A 13,056-nucleotide genomic window follows, 5' to 3' on the forward strand; every position below is an offset into this window, starting at 1 on the left:
TTACCGTGAGGAGTGCCCAAACACCCAGCACGCTGACCTCTGCCTGAACTCTTGGGTTTGTTCAGGTCAGTCTGTACCAGCAGTTCTGACTTGTGAAGTCTAAGCAGATGTTGCTGTGAGTGAGGCTCCCAATTCCGAGTCGTCACTTTCACAGGGGACCTAGTGCAGAACCCTCACAGGGAGAGCTGCAATGACCATTGCAGATGTCACATGGCTAGATATCATATGGTGATATCTGCTCCAGGAATACCTCCAACCAGAGTTGGCAATCTAGTCTGAACCAAGAGAAAGGCAGCAACCATCAATTTAATATTCACAGTGCTTTTATTCTCTCAAAAGTAGTCTTTAAAAAAAACAAGGTGCATGCGCACGCCCTTCAGTGAGCTACAGTGTTGCATCAAAACCCTCTGAGCATCCCTGCAGCAATAACAAAGTGCAGAACCATTTAAAAACAAAATATTTGTATGTTTCTGTTTCAGAACATTCCAGTTAAAATGAAAGAAAACAGTACAAGAAAATAATACCAACAGTTAAGGAGTGTGAGGAAGCTGCTCCCAGTAACTTGCATCCGTTTCACAGCTTTGAGTAACTCATGTGCTCACAGTTTCCCAACATCACTGCAAGTTGTACACCTGTGCCCAGAGGACCAGCTATGGTCTGTTTTTCCTGTCCTTTTCCTCACTCTGCCACAGTCACAGGCAGAAGAACCTACTGCTCAAAACCAAGCAGTACAGTGAGCACCCCGAGATGGCCTGTGGAATTTGCTCCACTATCTGTGTTTCTGAATGTGCCAGGGTTCCGAGGTCTGCAGTGTAGGGAAGAGCCAAGTGAAAGCTGAGGAGGAGAGGGGGAGATTCTGATTGAGAGCTCGGGATGGTGAAAACATTTACTTGAATAGAGAGACAAATCAAACTCTCGCCATTTTTTTTACACAAACGTTCCCATTGTCTGTAAATGTTCCCTGGGATTCCTGTCATCACAGTTTCTGTGATTGAATATTACCACCAATAATGTTCCAGCAGAGTCATAATTCTTCTGTCAGGTTTGCTAGGTCAGATGTGTGGCCAAAGGTGGTCAAGTGGCCAGAGATGGACAACCCACAGCAGTGAGTTGTCCGGATTCTCAAACCTGCACCGTGTGACTGGGGGGTGGGGGGGGGGTGGGGGGGGGGGTGGGAAAGACATCCCCCCCTTTAAATGATCATTTCACACTAGAGAGCCCAAGGGCATTAGATATGAGAACAAGTTGGGACCAGTCACAATGTCACCACTGAAAAAGTCCGAAACAAACATCCTTTTCCAACTCTCATCACCTTAGCAGAAGCGATCACAGCGAGGGAGATTAAAAAATAAATAAAACAGTGTAAAGAAAATCAAATCACTCTACCCTCCCCTGGGACTTCCGTACTGAGAGCTGTGAGCACAGCAGCCTAACCCACAGCCTCCTCTATAAGCACACAGTGTGCCATTTCAAGAACATTCCTCGTTTAAATTAGACAATACAATAAAAAGGATTTCAGACTGTACCGAGATTAGAGAGAGCTGTTTAGCATGCAATCACTAGGCCGTCATCCCAAGGCATAGATTTATATAGACTGTGCGTGGATCCACACAGTTGTTATTCTATATACTATAGATATATATAGTTAAAATTTCTTATGTACAAGTCCTCACTGTACATAATATAAAATATATCCAATGCTTGTTTACACAGTAAACAAGATACATCCATAAACCCACGACATATCAAAATAGAACAGTCATCACATCTCCATGCACTAGTTTAGAGTTTAAAATGAACACATTTAAAACTCTCTTTTCTTCAGTAAGATATAATTAAAAAGCCCTGTAGGATGAGGAGTTTGGGGGGGTCGGGAGTGGGAGGATGGCTAAGTAATAGACGGACACAGTGTGTTTATGTTACAGGTGCCAAGTTGGTGATTACTAAGCCCCTTTCCACCAGAGCTGCATTTTGATTGTGGGGTGTCAGGGGAACCTGAACAAAGCGGAAAATGTGTCACTGGTCAGGACAGTAGCTATACTGCGCTGGAGAAAGCAGCATCCCCGGTCTCATGTGATTTGGGGGAATACAGAAGGAACAAGAGGATTTGGAACGAGTCCAGCTAAAAACACTCAGGAAATGTTTTCACACAAAACAGCCAGGGTTACGATTGAAGGGCTGTGCAGACACACACATATTTCGTAAGTAGGACAATTAAAGGTTGTGAAGAAAAGGCTGACAATGAGGTGAAAGGGATGGAGTGTGGCGGCTAACAGCAGGTCACTAAACCAGCTGTTCCTCTGATAGTTGAATATCTGTGGCCACCATCTCCTCCTCCTGAGCTGGGTTCTGTTTCTAGAGCAGAGGAATTGTGTGATGGTGGCAACACAGCAAGAATGGGTGGTAGGATTCATTTCACCTTTATTCAATCCAACTGTTTAGTTATGAAGCTCAGATATTTTGAGAAATTAACTCTTTATGTCTCTATCTTTAAGTTTCATTCCTCTCCCCGCACATTCTTTTAAAAGGTGAGAAAGAGTGGCTGGAAGACATAAGTTACTGGGGGATGAGGAAAGGCAGAAGGGAGGTAGAAAGGGAAGTCAGAAGGAATTGAGACAGGATGGATGAGCTGGTCATTCCCCAGAGTACCAGACACAGGTTTGAGATGGACAAAGCAAACAAATAGCCTGAACTCTGCTGACCAACTCCGTAGATTCTGCGGCTATTCTAGTCACTGAGAGGTTCTCACACGGAAGAAACACAAAACTAAGACCATGGACCAGATTGAGTTGGTTACCGTGGTACTGATTACCAAACCCTAAACTTAGGATAACAAACAGGGGTTCCTTTTCCGGGCCTGATATTGAGAAGGATTTTATGCCATTAAGGAGTTAGGCCCTTGTTAGCTACACATTATTTTCAGCTCCGTATTAACACCAAGCAAGGGTTACAAAGACATTTCACTGCAGACTCAGAGATAAAGCTGATTAACTCGGGCAAGTAAATGTTACTCCTGTCAGTGCTCATACACAGTGCACACCTTCAGGTAATCCCTAATCTAAATTCAGAGCTGGTTAGTTTCCTGAAATGTGAAACTGAATTTCATCTTATTAAATGATTTAAAATATAATTTATTTTTAAAAAATATTATAGGCATCAAATATTATAGGCATCAGGGAGACTGTGAAAAGGGGCAATTCCCTCAGATCAAAAGAGCAGTGAGGGGACCCGGGAACATTTGCTCCTCGCATGATGAGGGAGTTCAGGCAGATTCTCTGCAACAGAACCAAAAAATAAATAAACATTTAAATAATCGGCCTGAGTGCGATTCCCTTGTTTGTTAACTCGGAGGATCTGAAACAGCAACAGACCGTCTCTATCCCTCTCTGTAACAATTTGTGGTTTTAATGTTTCAAAAGACTTGCAAGAAAAATTCTGCAACTGAAAATAAACATTCTCCAAGACAGTTCAGAGAGGCGAGGCGCTGGTGCATAATCCGCAGCTCCAACTGCGGGCAGTACTTCATCCAGAAAGTGTTGATCCGAGCGGTGTTCACTCTGCATCAGATGCTGGTGTGTGCTTTGGAAAAGAATTGTCACTGGCTGCAGGGTTGATGATCCCTGAATTTCAGAAAGAGCCCTTTATGTTCCCCTCCCTCCTTTCCCCTCTCAGTCCTGGTGCAATCCATGTGGACATTGGTTGGTTGAGCTCCTGAGGGAGGTCTCCTTGCCTTAGTCAGGGATTTCCTGTTTGACCACGATGTTGATCAGTGACACAAGAGATGATCACTTAAAAATGTCGCCATTGCTGCAAGACAGTTTAAGCTGCTTTTGTTTTTCCCGGTTCTCTCGTGTCCGGAGACTGTTATATCCGAGAGGAAGGACTGGACAGCTCATAAAATAAAACATAGGCGTCACTTGTCCGTATCTGACTCGACGACATCGGAGTCACTCTGCAAACAAAGAGGAGAGTTTATGAATTACGCCTCCCTTCACTAACAATGCAGCTGCTGAAGGTACCCATTAGCTGCTACAAGCCTGGATCAATATCCTTTACAAACATGAGGCTTTTTCACTGTAGGGATGGCAGCAGGAACTTGCTCTCACCCAGTGTACTCTTCCCAGGAGAGTCACTCAGTCAGGACAAGGAAAACGGGCTGATTGTCCCTGGCTGGAGAGTCAGTTACTACGAGTGACTGGTATGATATTATTTAAGTAACAAAACTGCTCCCTTCCTTTGCCTTCACTGGTTGCCAAGTCAACTGGCGTCCATCACAACAGGCTGGGTGGGAAATGAGCAGAATGTCTCTATTTTGCAATTCACCGTGGGATGTTGGTGAATTAGTGCATTGAGTTGTAGCAGCGAGGGGACGGGTTGGGTGCAGTGTGGTGTTGATGGATCTTACCTGGAGTCGTTATAGTTGTACCACTCTGCAGACTGTGGGTTCTTGCAGTATGCGGTGTAATGACCGCCCAGGGTAGTTCCCGAGTGATTGGACACAGCATAGAGATTGTAAACTGCATGAACTGCCAAGGGAAAGAATGAAAAATATAATTTTCCTTATGTATTCCAATGAGAAAGAAAAATTCCAGGGGGGGGGGCGAAACCGCCATCTGTGATTAACCAGAACAGTTAAAGATAGTATAAAACTTAAAGAAAAAGCCTATAATTGTGCAAAGATGGGAGGCAGGTCGGAAGATTGGACAGAATATAAAAAACAGAAAAGATTGACTAGAAGATTGATAAGGAAGGTAAAGTTAAGAGTACGAGAGAAAGCTAGCTAGAAATATAAAGACAGATACTAAGAGTTTCTACAGATAATTTTTTTGTAAGTTAACAGTGAACGTTGGTCCTATAGAAAATGAGTCTGGGGAGTTAGTAATGGATAATAAGGAGATAGCAGATAAATTGAACAGGTATTTTGCATCAGTCTTCACTATAGAGTGAGGATTCAGGTGGAGTATAATGTGGGAAAGTGCGAAATTGTCCATTTTGGCAGGAAGAATGACAAAGAAGCATATTATCTAAATGGTGAGAGATTGCAGAGTCTGAGATGCAGAGGGATCTGGGTGTCCTAGTGCATGAATCACAAAAGGTTAGTATGCAGGTACAGCACATAATTAGGAAAGCTAACAGAATGTTATCGTTTATTGCAAGGGGAATTGAATACAAAAGTAGGGAGGATATGCTTCAGCTATACAGGGCATTGGTGAGACCACATCTGGAGTACTGTGTACAGTACTGGTCTCCTTATTTAAGGAAGGATGTAAATGCATTGGAGGCAGTACAGAGAAGGTTTACTAGACTAATACCTAGAATGGGTGGGTTGTCTTATGAGGAAAGATTGGACAGGCTAGGCTTGTATCTGCTGGAATTGAGAAGAGTAAGAGACGACTTGATTGAAACATATAAGATCCTGAGGGGTCTTGACAGGGTGGATGTGGAAAGGATGTTTCCCCTTGTGGGAGAATCTTGAACTAGGGGTCACTGTTTAAAAATAAGGAGGCCGCCATTTAAGACAGAGATGAGGAGAAATTGTTTCTCTGACGGTTGTGAGTCTTTGGAATTCTCTTCCTCAAAAGGCGGTGGAAGCAGAGTTTTTGAATATTTTTAAGGCAGAGGTAGATAGATTCTTGATAAGCAAGGGGGTGGAAGGTTATCGGGGGTAGGTGGAAATGTGGAGTAATCAGTTCAGCCATGAACTTATTGAATGGCGGAGCAGGCTCGAAGGGCTGAGTGGCCTACTCCTGCTCCTAATTCGTATGTTCGTATTTTAATGAACCATTCCATAGCAACCAGTAACTGTGGGAGAGAAGCTTTACTTGTTTCTGGGTTTGTGTTAGAATACTCCATGAGGCAGCACTGTTGGTCTCTCACTACCGGTTAAATCCTTTCCATCGATTCCCTCGATTAAACTTTCATCCTTTTTCCATCTACGTACAGATTGGATTAAGAAATTTCTGGATTGAACCCTTTTCCCCACTCCTTGTGGCATTTGGTGTCAGTGTCTTTTCACCTCCCACACGTCCAAAAAAAAAAAATCAGGAAGTATTGGGGCGGCACAGTGGCGCAGTGGTTAGCACCGCAGCCTCACAGCTCCAGGGACCCGGGTTCGATTCTGGGTACTGCCTGTGTGGAGTTTGCAAGTTCTCCCTGTGTCTGCGTGGGTTTCCTCCGGGTGCTCCGGTTTCCTCCCACATGCCAAAGACTTGCAGGTTGATAGGTTAATTGGCCATTATAAATTGCCCCTAGTATAGGTAGGTGGTAGGGAAATATATAGGGGCAGGTGGGGATGTGATAGGAATATGGGATTAGTGTAGGATTAGTATAAATGGGTGGTTGATGGTCGGCACAGACTCGGTGGGCCGAAGGGCCTGTTTCAGTGCTGTATCTCTAAACTAAACTATCCATTTAAAAGGAACATGTCAAAAATCGCCAATTCTAACTTTTCTAACGGAAGAGGATATGGAGCCCAGAGCATCGAGAGAAAACTTCAGCTCTGGCCCAGTCACCAAACTCTCAACTCCTGATCCCACGAAAATGTGGAGTGCTGGCACGGTGACACCCCATTGATGCCATGTGCAGTACGGATTCTGTACACATCATGCCCATCTTGAGCACCACCCCCCCCCCCCCCACCCCCGTTACTCACCATTGTTCTCAGATGAGAACTCTCGAAGGTCAAGATCCTTCAGGGGAAAATTTACAAAGGTTGCAAGTTTACTGGTGCGAATCCGAGCTTCAGAGAATCGTTTTAAATCTACAGGAAATACTGGAGTTAAGAATCATAGATTGTTAAAAAGTCAGACAAATGTCTGTTTCAGTGGGATGTCAAACTCAGGAACAATGAAAAAGGTGAGAATAGGAGCCAAGGAACAACTTTAAGCAATTGCTGTTTGGACACTTAGGCAGGATCTTCCAAGTTTAATCTAGTAACTCTGCCCCTGGGATCAGGGCTGTTTTGGGAGTCAGAGCATTACAATCAGCATCAGGGCTTCTGGGTTAGGGAGATTAGCCAGACTTTCTGCCCCCAAAACCGGTCCAGGGACACTCCCTCCACCAGCTGACACGGGCAAACGTGACCAATGGCAAGGTTGATGTGGCTGGGACTCCACTCACACGCAAATACTAGTCTCTTGGGTGAGAAACGATGGTGCCCATTGCCTGTGGAACTGTACCCAAAAGAGAGTCCATGTTTGCTGCACAAGAGATGAGGGGAGATCTTTGAGATCAACAACAAAGCACAATATCAGAGGGCACACGGTAATAACAGGGTGAGAGAATGAAAGACAAAGAGACCACATGTACAAGACAGCATGCATGAGCAATATACACAACTAAACAGAGAAAGAATAAATGTGAAAGACACAGAGCACCAGTGAGTTCTGTGCATTTCTAGCCAGCAATGATTGGGATTATCCAACCTCATTCACTTTGAGCTGGTAACTGAATTCAGGGAAACATCAGGCCCAGTTTGTTCTGAACTAGAAATAAGGTCCCAAGAGATTAGAGTAAGATTGTTCCAACTCATGGTCACTGAGGTCCCACATTCCCTCAATTCTAGCAGATCTCAGTATTTGACCATGCTAAATAAATACCAACTAAACATCAGTGCAGTGGTGATAAGGACTGTCTGGCAGAAAACATACAATGTTCTAGAAATGACTTATCAGAAGGATACGAAGCACAAGGATCTTTGGGAATTTCTGAATTGTGAATTTCTTGGTACATTTTCTTCGGACTTTGCATCTGTAGCAGGTCTGGAACACAGAACACTCAAAAGATTAGAGGCAGGAATCTGAACCCCCTCACATTAAAATCAGTCCAGTATTCAGTGAATGCAAAGCAGGAAGGTCTCGAGTCCAATACCTGGTCTGTGCTGATTTATGAATATTAGGTACAGGATAAGGCCATTCATCCCCTCAAGCCTGTTCTGCCATTCACTTAGATCATGGCTGACCTGTATCTCAACTCCATTTACCTACCTTAGCTCCATAGCAATTGATGCCCTTACCCAACAAAAATCTATTGATCTCAGTCTAGAAAGCCTCATTGCCCCCTAGCATCCACAACCTTTCGGAGAGAGTTCCAGATTTCCACTCCCCTTTGTGTGATGCAATGCTTTCTGACATCACCCCTGAATTCCCTGGCTTTAATTTTAATCGTCCTTGATTCTTCCACCAGAGGAAATGTTTCTCTTTACCTGTTTTAATATTTTAAACATCTCAATTAAATCATCCCTTAATCTTCTAAATGCAAAAGAATACAAGCCTGGGCTATGCAACCTTTACTTATAATTTAACCCTCCGAGCCCTGGTATCATTAAATTATGAGTTAACTGATTTGCTGCAGAGGACGGCAGTTGGGAAACTGTGGGCCAGGGAGAGGCGAATCGGTCAGAGTTACAGCCAGTCGTTGTTCTGTGACTTGTGCTAGGAAGGGCGTCGATGACAAGAGGATTAGATTTGGCTGTGGTGTCCCAGGATAAGATGTACCCTTGACACACACAGGGCTCACTTGAAGATTGGACAGGTGCTGAGACACATATCCAGCACAAATCAATCCTCCAAGGAGAGGAGAAAAAGTAGGGTCCATGGATACTAAGCACTCATTGAACACTAAACATGCAGTCATAGAAAGTTTCTCAAAGAGGCCAGTGCTGGTGACACTTATTCACAGACATGACCTGTAATACTGCTGGGTGATATCAAACTAATACACAATTACTCGAGTTAAGACAGCTGGAATGTCCAAAGGGAGCTTGGAAAGTAATCCTGTTTTCTATTAGTCATCCATACTCCAAATCTCTCAACATTCTTTGTCAAGCAAAAGATTGTCGGTTCCTATTCAGTTAATTGTGTTAATCCCATCATTCATGAAACTGGTACTTTGATCTCTATTTTCCCTGAGGTTTGGGTGATTGAAAATTTCTGGGAAACAAAGTAGGTTTTAAATTTAATCTTTAAATATCTCCCATTCGCTGAATGGAAGTTTCTTCCTGCCAGAGTTCTGGAGGGATTCACTGGCACAGATTCTGGACGTGAAACCATCTTCGCTGGAAACTATGTCCACTCTTATCTGCATTGACCCCTCGGCAGGATATTCAGCGGAATCAAGCTCTGTAAGTTTATTCCGCAGTCCCTGAACTGTTGGGGCCTCTCCAAGGAATAATTCTGATCGTCATGGCGTTGGAAGCCATGGTTTGTGGCCAGAAACCTTGTGTTCTACAAGTTTGTCTTTCCAATTAACCTATTTTTAAATTTTTCCTCCTTTTGAGCCTGACCTTGGACTCTTATCTCCTCTTTCCAATAATTCTCCAGCCCAAACATTGGAAGCTCACCCTCTGCTGAGATTCCTCCTCACCCCATCTATCAACACTTCACCCCATGGACTGCAACAGTTAAAGGAGGTGGCCCACTGCTACCTTCTCTGACCACTAGGAGTGGGCAATAAATGCCAGCCTTGCCAATGATGCCCACATCTTGAGCATAAATTTTTATAACTATCAATGTCTCAGTTACAGTTAACCTCAAGCACTTTCCACACAAGGTCAAAGCAGTGACAAAACAAGAGTGCCCATCGCAAGAACAAAGGTCAACTCACCGGCTTCTCGTCTCCATCCAGAACATCCTCTTTGGTGAATAGTCTTATACAATCCATTAGTGAAACTTCACTGTAACCTTTCTGCAAAAGGAGTGACAGCTTTAAGCCTTAATAAGCAGTGCAGAACATTTTATGAAAACTGTTAACAAGTAGTCTCTGCAGAGTCAAACACTAGAAACTGATTTTATGTGATTGCCAAAAATGAGGTCAAGTTGGCAACTGAGGGGATTAGGTCACACTGCCCTTTGAACCCAGAGTCCTTCCCCTAATTTCAATTGACATATAAGGAACATTCCCAAAGTGCATTTGGCTAGGATGTCTGGGAAGGCAGCAGCGCTTCAAGGGCTGCAGCATGCCATTAAAAGGAATATTGTGATGGTGACAGAGAAAAGAAAAATCAACTGATTATTCACAGGAACACTGCTCCCTTTACTACTGAAGAGTTGGGGGTTCTGTCGCACTAAACAAAGGCTGAAGACTTCCCTCCAGCAAATGTACATGCGCTAGCTCCTTCAAACAAGACTGTTACTCTGTCACCCTCGCTCCCTGTGTCTGGTTGCAAATGAAGAAGGGATTTGCTGGTATTAGGAGGCAAGGGGTTTCTCACGTTTCTTCCACTGCCCATCGACCATGACACAAACACAAGATGAATTTCCCACACCTTGCGAGGCCCCATTCCAAGCTCCACACACAGCCAATGCCCTTTGCACACACTCTTACACTATACCAGAATGCCCTTTGCACACACTCTTACACTATACCAGTGTTGCACAGCACACATTTCACCCAGGGGAGCTGTCAAATGTAACGCAGTAAAGAGTCTGATGGTATCATGGTTAAATTATTGGAATAGTAATCCTGGGATGATAACTAGTAATCCAGAGCAAGTGAGTTCAAATCGCACCAGGGCAGTTTGAGAACTGTTTCATTCCGAGAATTCAGTTAAAAAAAAAAATCTGGAATAGATAAAAGTTGGTTGCAGTAAAGTGAGCATGAATCTCTCGGACTGCCGTGAAAACCCAGCTGGTTGCCCAATGTCCTTTAGGGAAAGAAACTTGCTGTCCTTATCTAGTCTGGCCTCTACGTGACTCCAGTCCAACAGCAACATGTTTGATTCCTTACTGCCCTCTGCAGAGGCCTTGCAAGCCATTCAGTTATAGCAAATGCACAATAAATGCCATATCTCGAGAATGAAAAGCAGATACTCAGGCTTTCATTCTTCTTTTGTTGGGCTCATTAGCCATGGATACAGAAGTTAAGCCTGTTCTAACGGTCAAGCCCTAGTGTTTCACCTCTCTTTCTAAAAGTACAGCTGTATCATGAAGGCATCATGACTGTTTCCTTGGATGACCCAAGTAAAGGACGTTCCTGTGGTTAGGTACCATCTGAATAAGAGCAGACTCATGAACAGTAAACTCCGCTATTGTTTGTCAGGAGCTATAATCTTCACATTCTCACTTTCTCTGGTGCAAGACCATCTGACATTTGGCAGCCTGCCCTGAACATGAACCTGGTGTAACTGCATCCAACAATTCCCCTTTTTACAGACATTTCCACTACAGAAATGCAGCAACAATCAAGGTGCCTGAGCAAACATTACTATGAATTCAAGGGCTGGTACCAGTGGTAACTTTGGCATCTCACCTTCGAGATGGGCAGTGACAGGTCCCAGAAGGGGTCGAACACTGTGGAGCAGTAGCCACACTCACTGCAGGTCAGGGAACTTTTCAACTGCCCCACAAAAAGATCTGAAAAACAAAAATTAGCCAAGTTGTTACTGATGTGAAAAAAAATCATTTTCCCCCCTCGATTTTCCTAATTTTCGTAATTCTGATCTGTATAATCACATTTAGAAGCCAGAATGTGCTGCACTCACCTACAATCCGACTGTCCTCTCTCTCCAGGTATTTCTTCCACATTCTTCTCCCCTTTTCATCATCACTAGAGATGGAGAGGAAAGTTTAAACTGAGCACCCACATCATCTTTCAAACATAGAACTGAAAGTATTGTGATAATAAAATACTATATTAGATTTTGCTAAATTTTTGATGAATTAGAAAAACTTCCCACTGAATTTGCAAACAGTTTTGCCAGATTAACAATGAACCACACAAAATGAGTCAGGAACAGTGACAGAGAGCAGCATGTCTGGGTGTGGGTTAGATTGGGGCAACATCTCGGTTCTACTTTTATACAACACAGGCAACTTTCAGATCTTAGCACCAAGTTGGGGGGAAAAGTTGCAGAGGGACATCGTACTCATCTTTCCCCAGCTGTATTCCCAACTTCAGAGTAAAAGGGTAGCTAGGGAGAGAGTAGGTCCCCTTACGGATCAGTATGGTAATCTATGTGTGGAGCCACGGGAAATGGGCGAGGTCTTAAATGAATATTTCTCGTCCGTATTCACCGTGGAGAAGGTCATGGAAGCTAGTGAGTTCAAGGGAGGGAACAGTGATATCCTGGAGCACATCAACATTACAAAGGAGGAGGTGTTGGAGGTTTTGAAGTGCATTAAGGTGGATAAATCCCCAGGGCCTGACCAGGTGTATCCTAGGATGCTATGGGAAGCAAGGGAGGAGATTGCTGGGGCCCTTGCAGAGATTTTTGTATCATCGTTAGCCAAGTGAGGTACCGGAAGACTGGAGGATAGCTAATGTTGTGCCTTTATTTACGAAGGGCAGTAGGGATAAGCCAGGGAACTACAGGCTGATGAGCCTTACATCAGTGGTGGGAAAGTTATTGGAAGGGTTTCTGAGAGACAGGATTATATGCATTTGGAAAGGCAAGGTCTGATTAGGGATAGTCAGCTTGGCTTTGTGCGTGGGAAATCATGTCTCATTAATTTGATTGAGTTTTTTGAGGAGGTGACCAAGAGGATTGACGAGGGCAGGGCGATGGACGTTGTCTACATGGACTTTAGCAAGGTCTTTGACAAGGTCCCGCATGGTAGGCTCGTCCAGAACGTTCGAACACATGGGATCCAGGGTGAGCGAGCAAACTGGATACAAAATTGGCTTGGTGATAGGAGGCAGACGGTGGTAGTGGAGGGTTGTTTTTCAGATTGGAGGCCGGTGACCAGTGGTGTGCCGCAGGGATCGGTGCTGGACCCTCTGTTGTTTGTCCTATATATTAATGACATGGATGAGAATGTAGGGGGCATGATTAGTAAGTTTGCAGATGACACCAAAATTGGTGGTATAGTGGACAGTGAAGAAGGTTGTCTAAGGTTACAACAGGATATAGATCAACTGGGAAAGTGGGCAAGGGATTGGCAAATGGAATTTAAGGCAGACAAGTGTGAAGTGATTTGGGAAGTTAGGGCAGGACATATATAGTGAATGGCAGGGCCCTGGGGAGTGTTGTTGAGCAGAGAGACCTTGGGGTGCAAGAACATAGTTCCCTGAAAGTAGCAACACAGGTAGAAAGGATGGTGAAGAAGCCATATAGCATGC

General features: G+C 44.1%; 1 protein-coding gene across 3 annotated transcripts in view; it reads right to left on the reverse strand.

Annotated features, from left to right (window-relative positions):
• Window positions 1-305: 305 nt before the first annotated feature.
• The window catches only part of LOC137381490 (ubiquitin carboxyl-terminal hydrolase 2-like), a 147,511-nt gene continuing 134,760 nt past the window's right edge, over window positions 306-13,056 (reverse strand). For all 3 annotated transcript variants that reach the window (XM_068054168.1, XM_068054167.1, XM_068054169.1), the window contains 7 exons: window positions 11,480-11,544; window positions 11,248-11,351; window positions 9,604-9,684; window positions 7,682-7,760; window positions 6,653-6,760; window positions 4,406-4,526; window positions 306-3,952 (listed from right to left, as the gene is read on the reverse strand). In XM_068054168.1, coding sequence (XP_067910269.1) covers window positions 3,865-3,952; window positions 4,406-4,526; window positions 6,653-6,760; window positions 7,682-7,760; window positions 9,604-9,684; window positions 11,248-11,351; window positions 11,480-11,544 — 646 coding nt within the window. In that variant the 3' untranslated portion in view covers window positions 306-3,864. The remainder of the gene's footprint in view (window positions 3,953-4,405; window positions 4,527-6,652; window positions 6,761-7,681; window positions 7,761-9,603; window positions 9,685-11,247; window positions 11,352-11,479; window positions 11,545-13,056) is intronic.

The sequence above is a fragment of the Heterodontus francisci genome, chromosome 22 (genome assembly GCF_036365525.1).
Source record: "Heterodontus francisci isolate sHetFra1 chromosome 22, sHetFra1.hap1, whole genome shotgun sequence".
NCBI lineage: Eukaryota > Metazoa > Chordata > Chondrichthyes > Heterodontiformes > Heterodontidae > Heterodontus > Heterodontus francisci.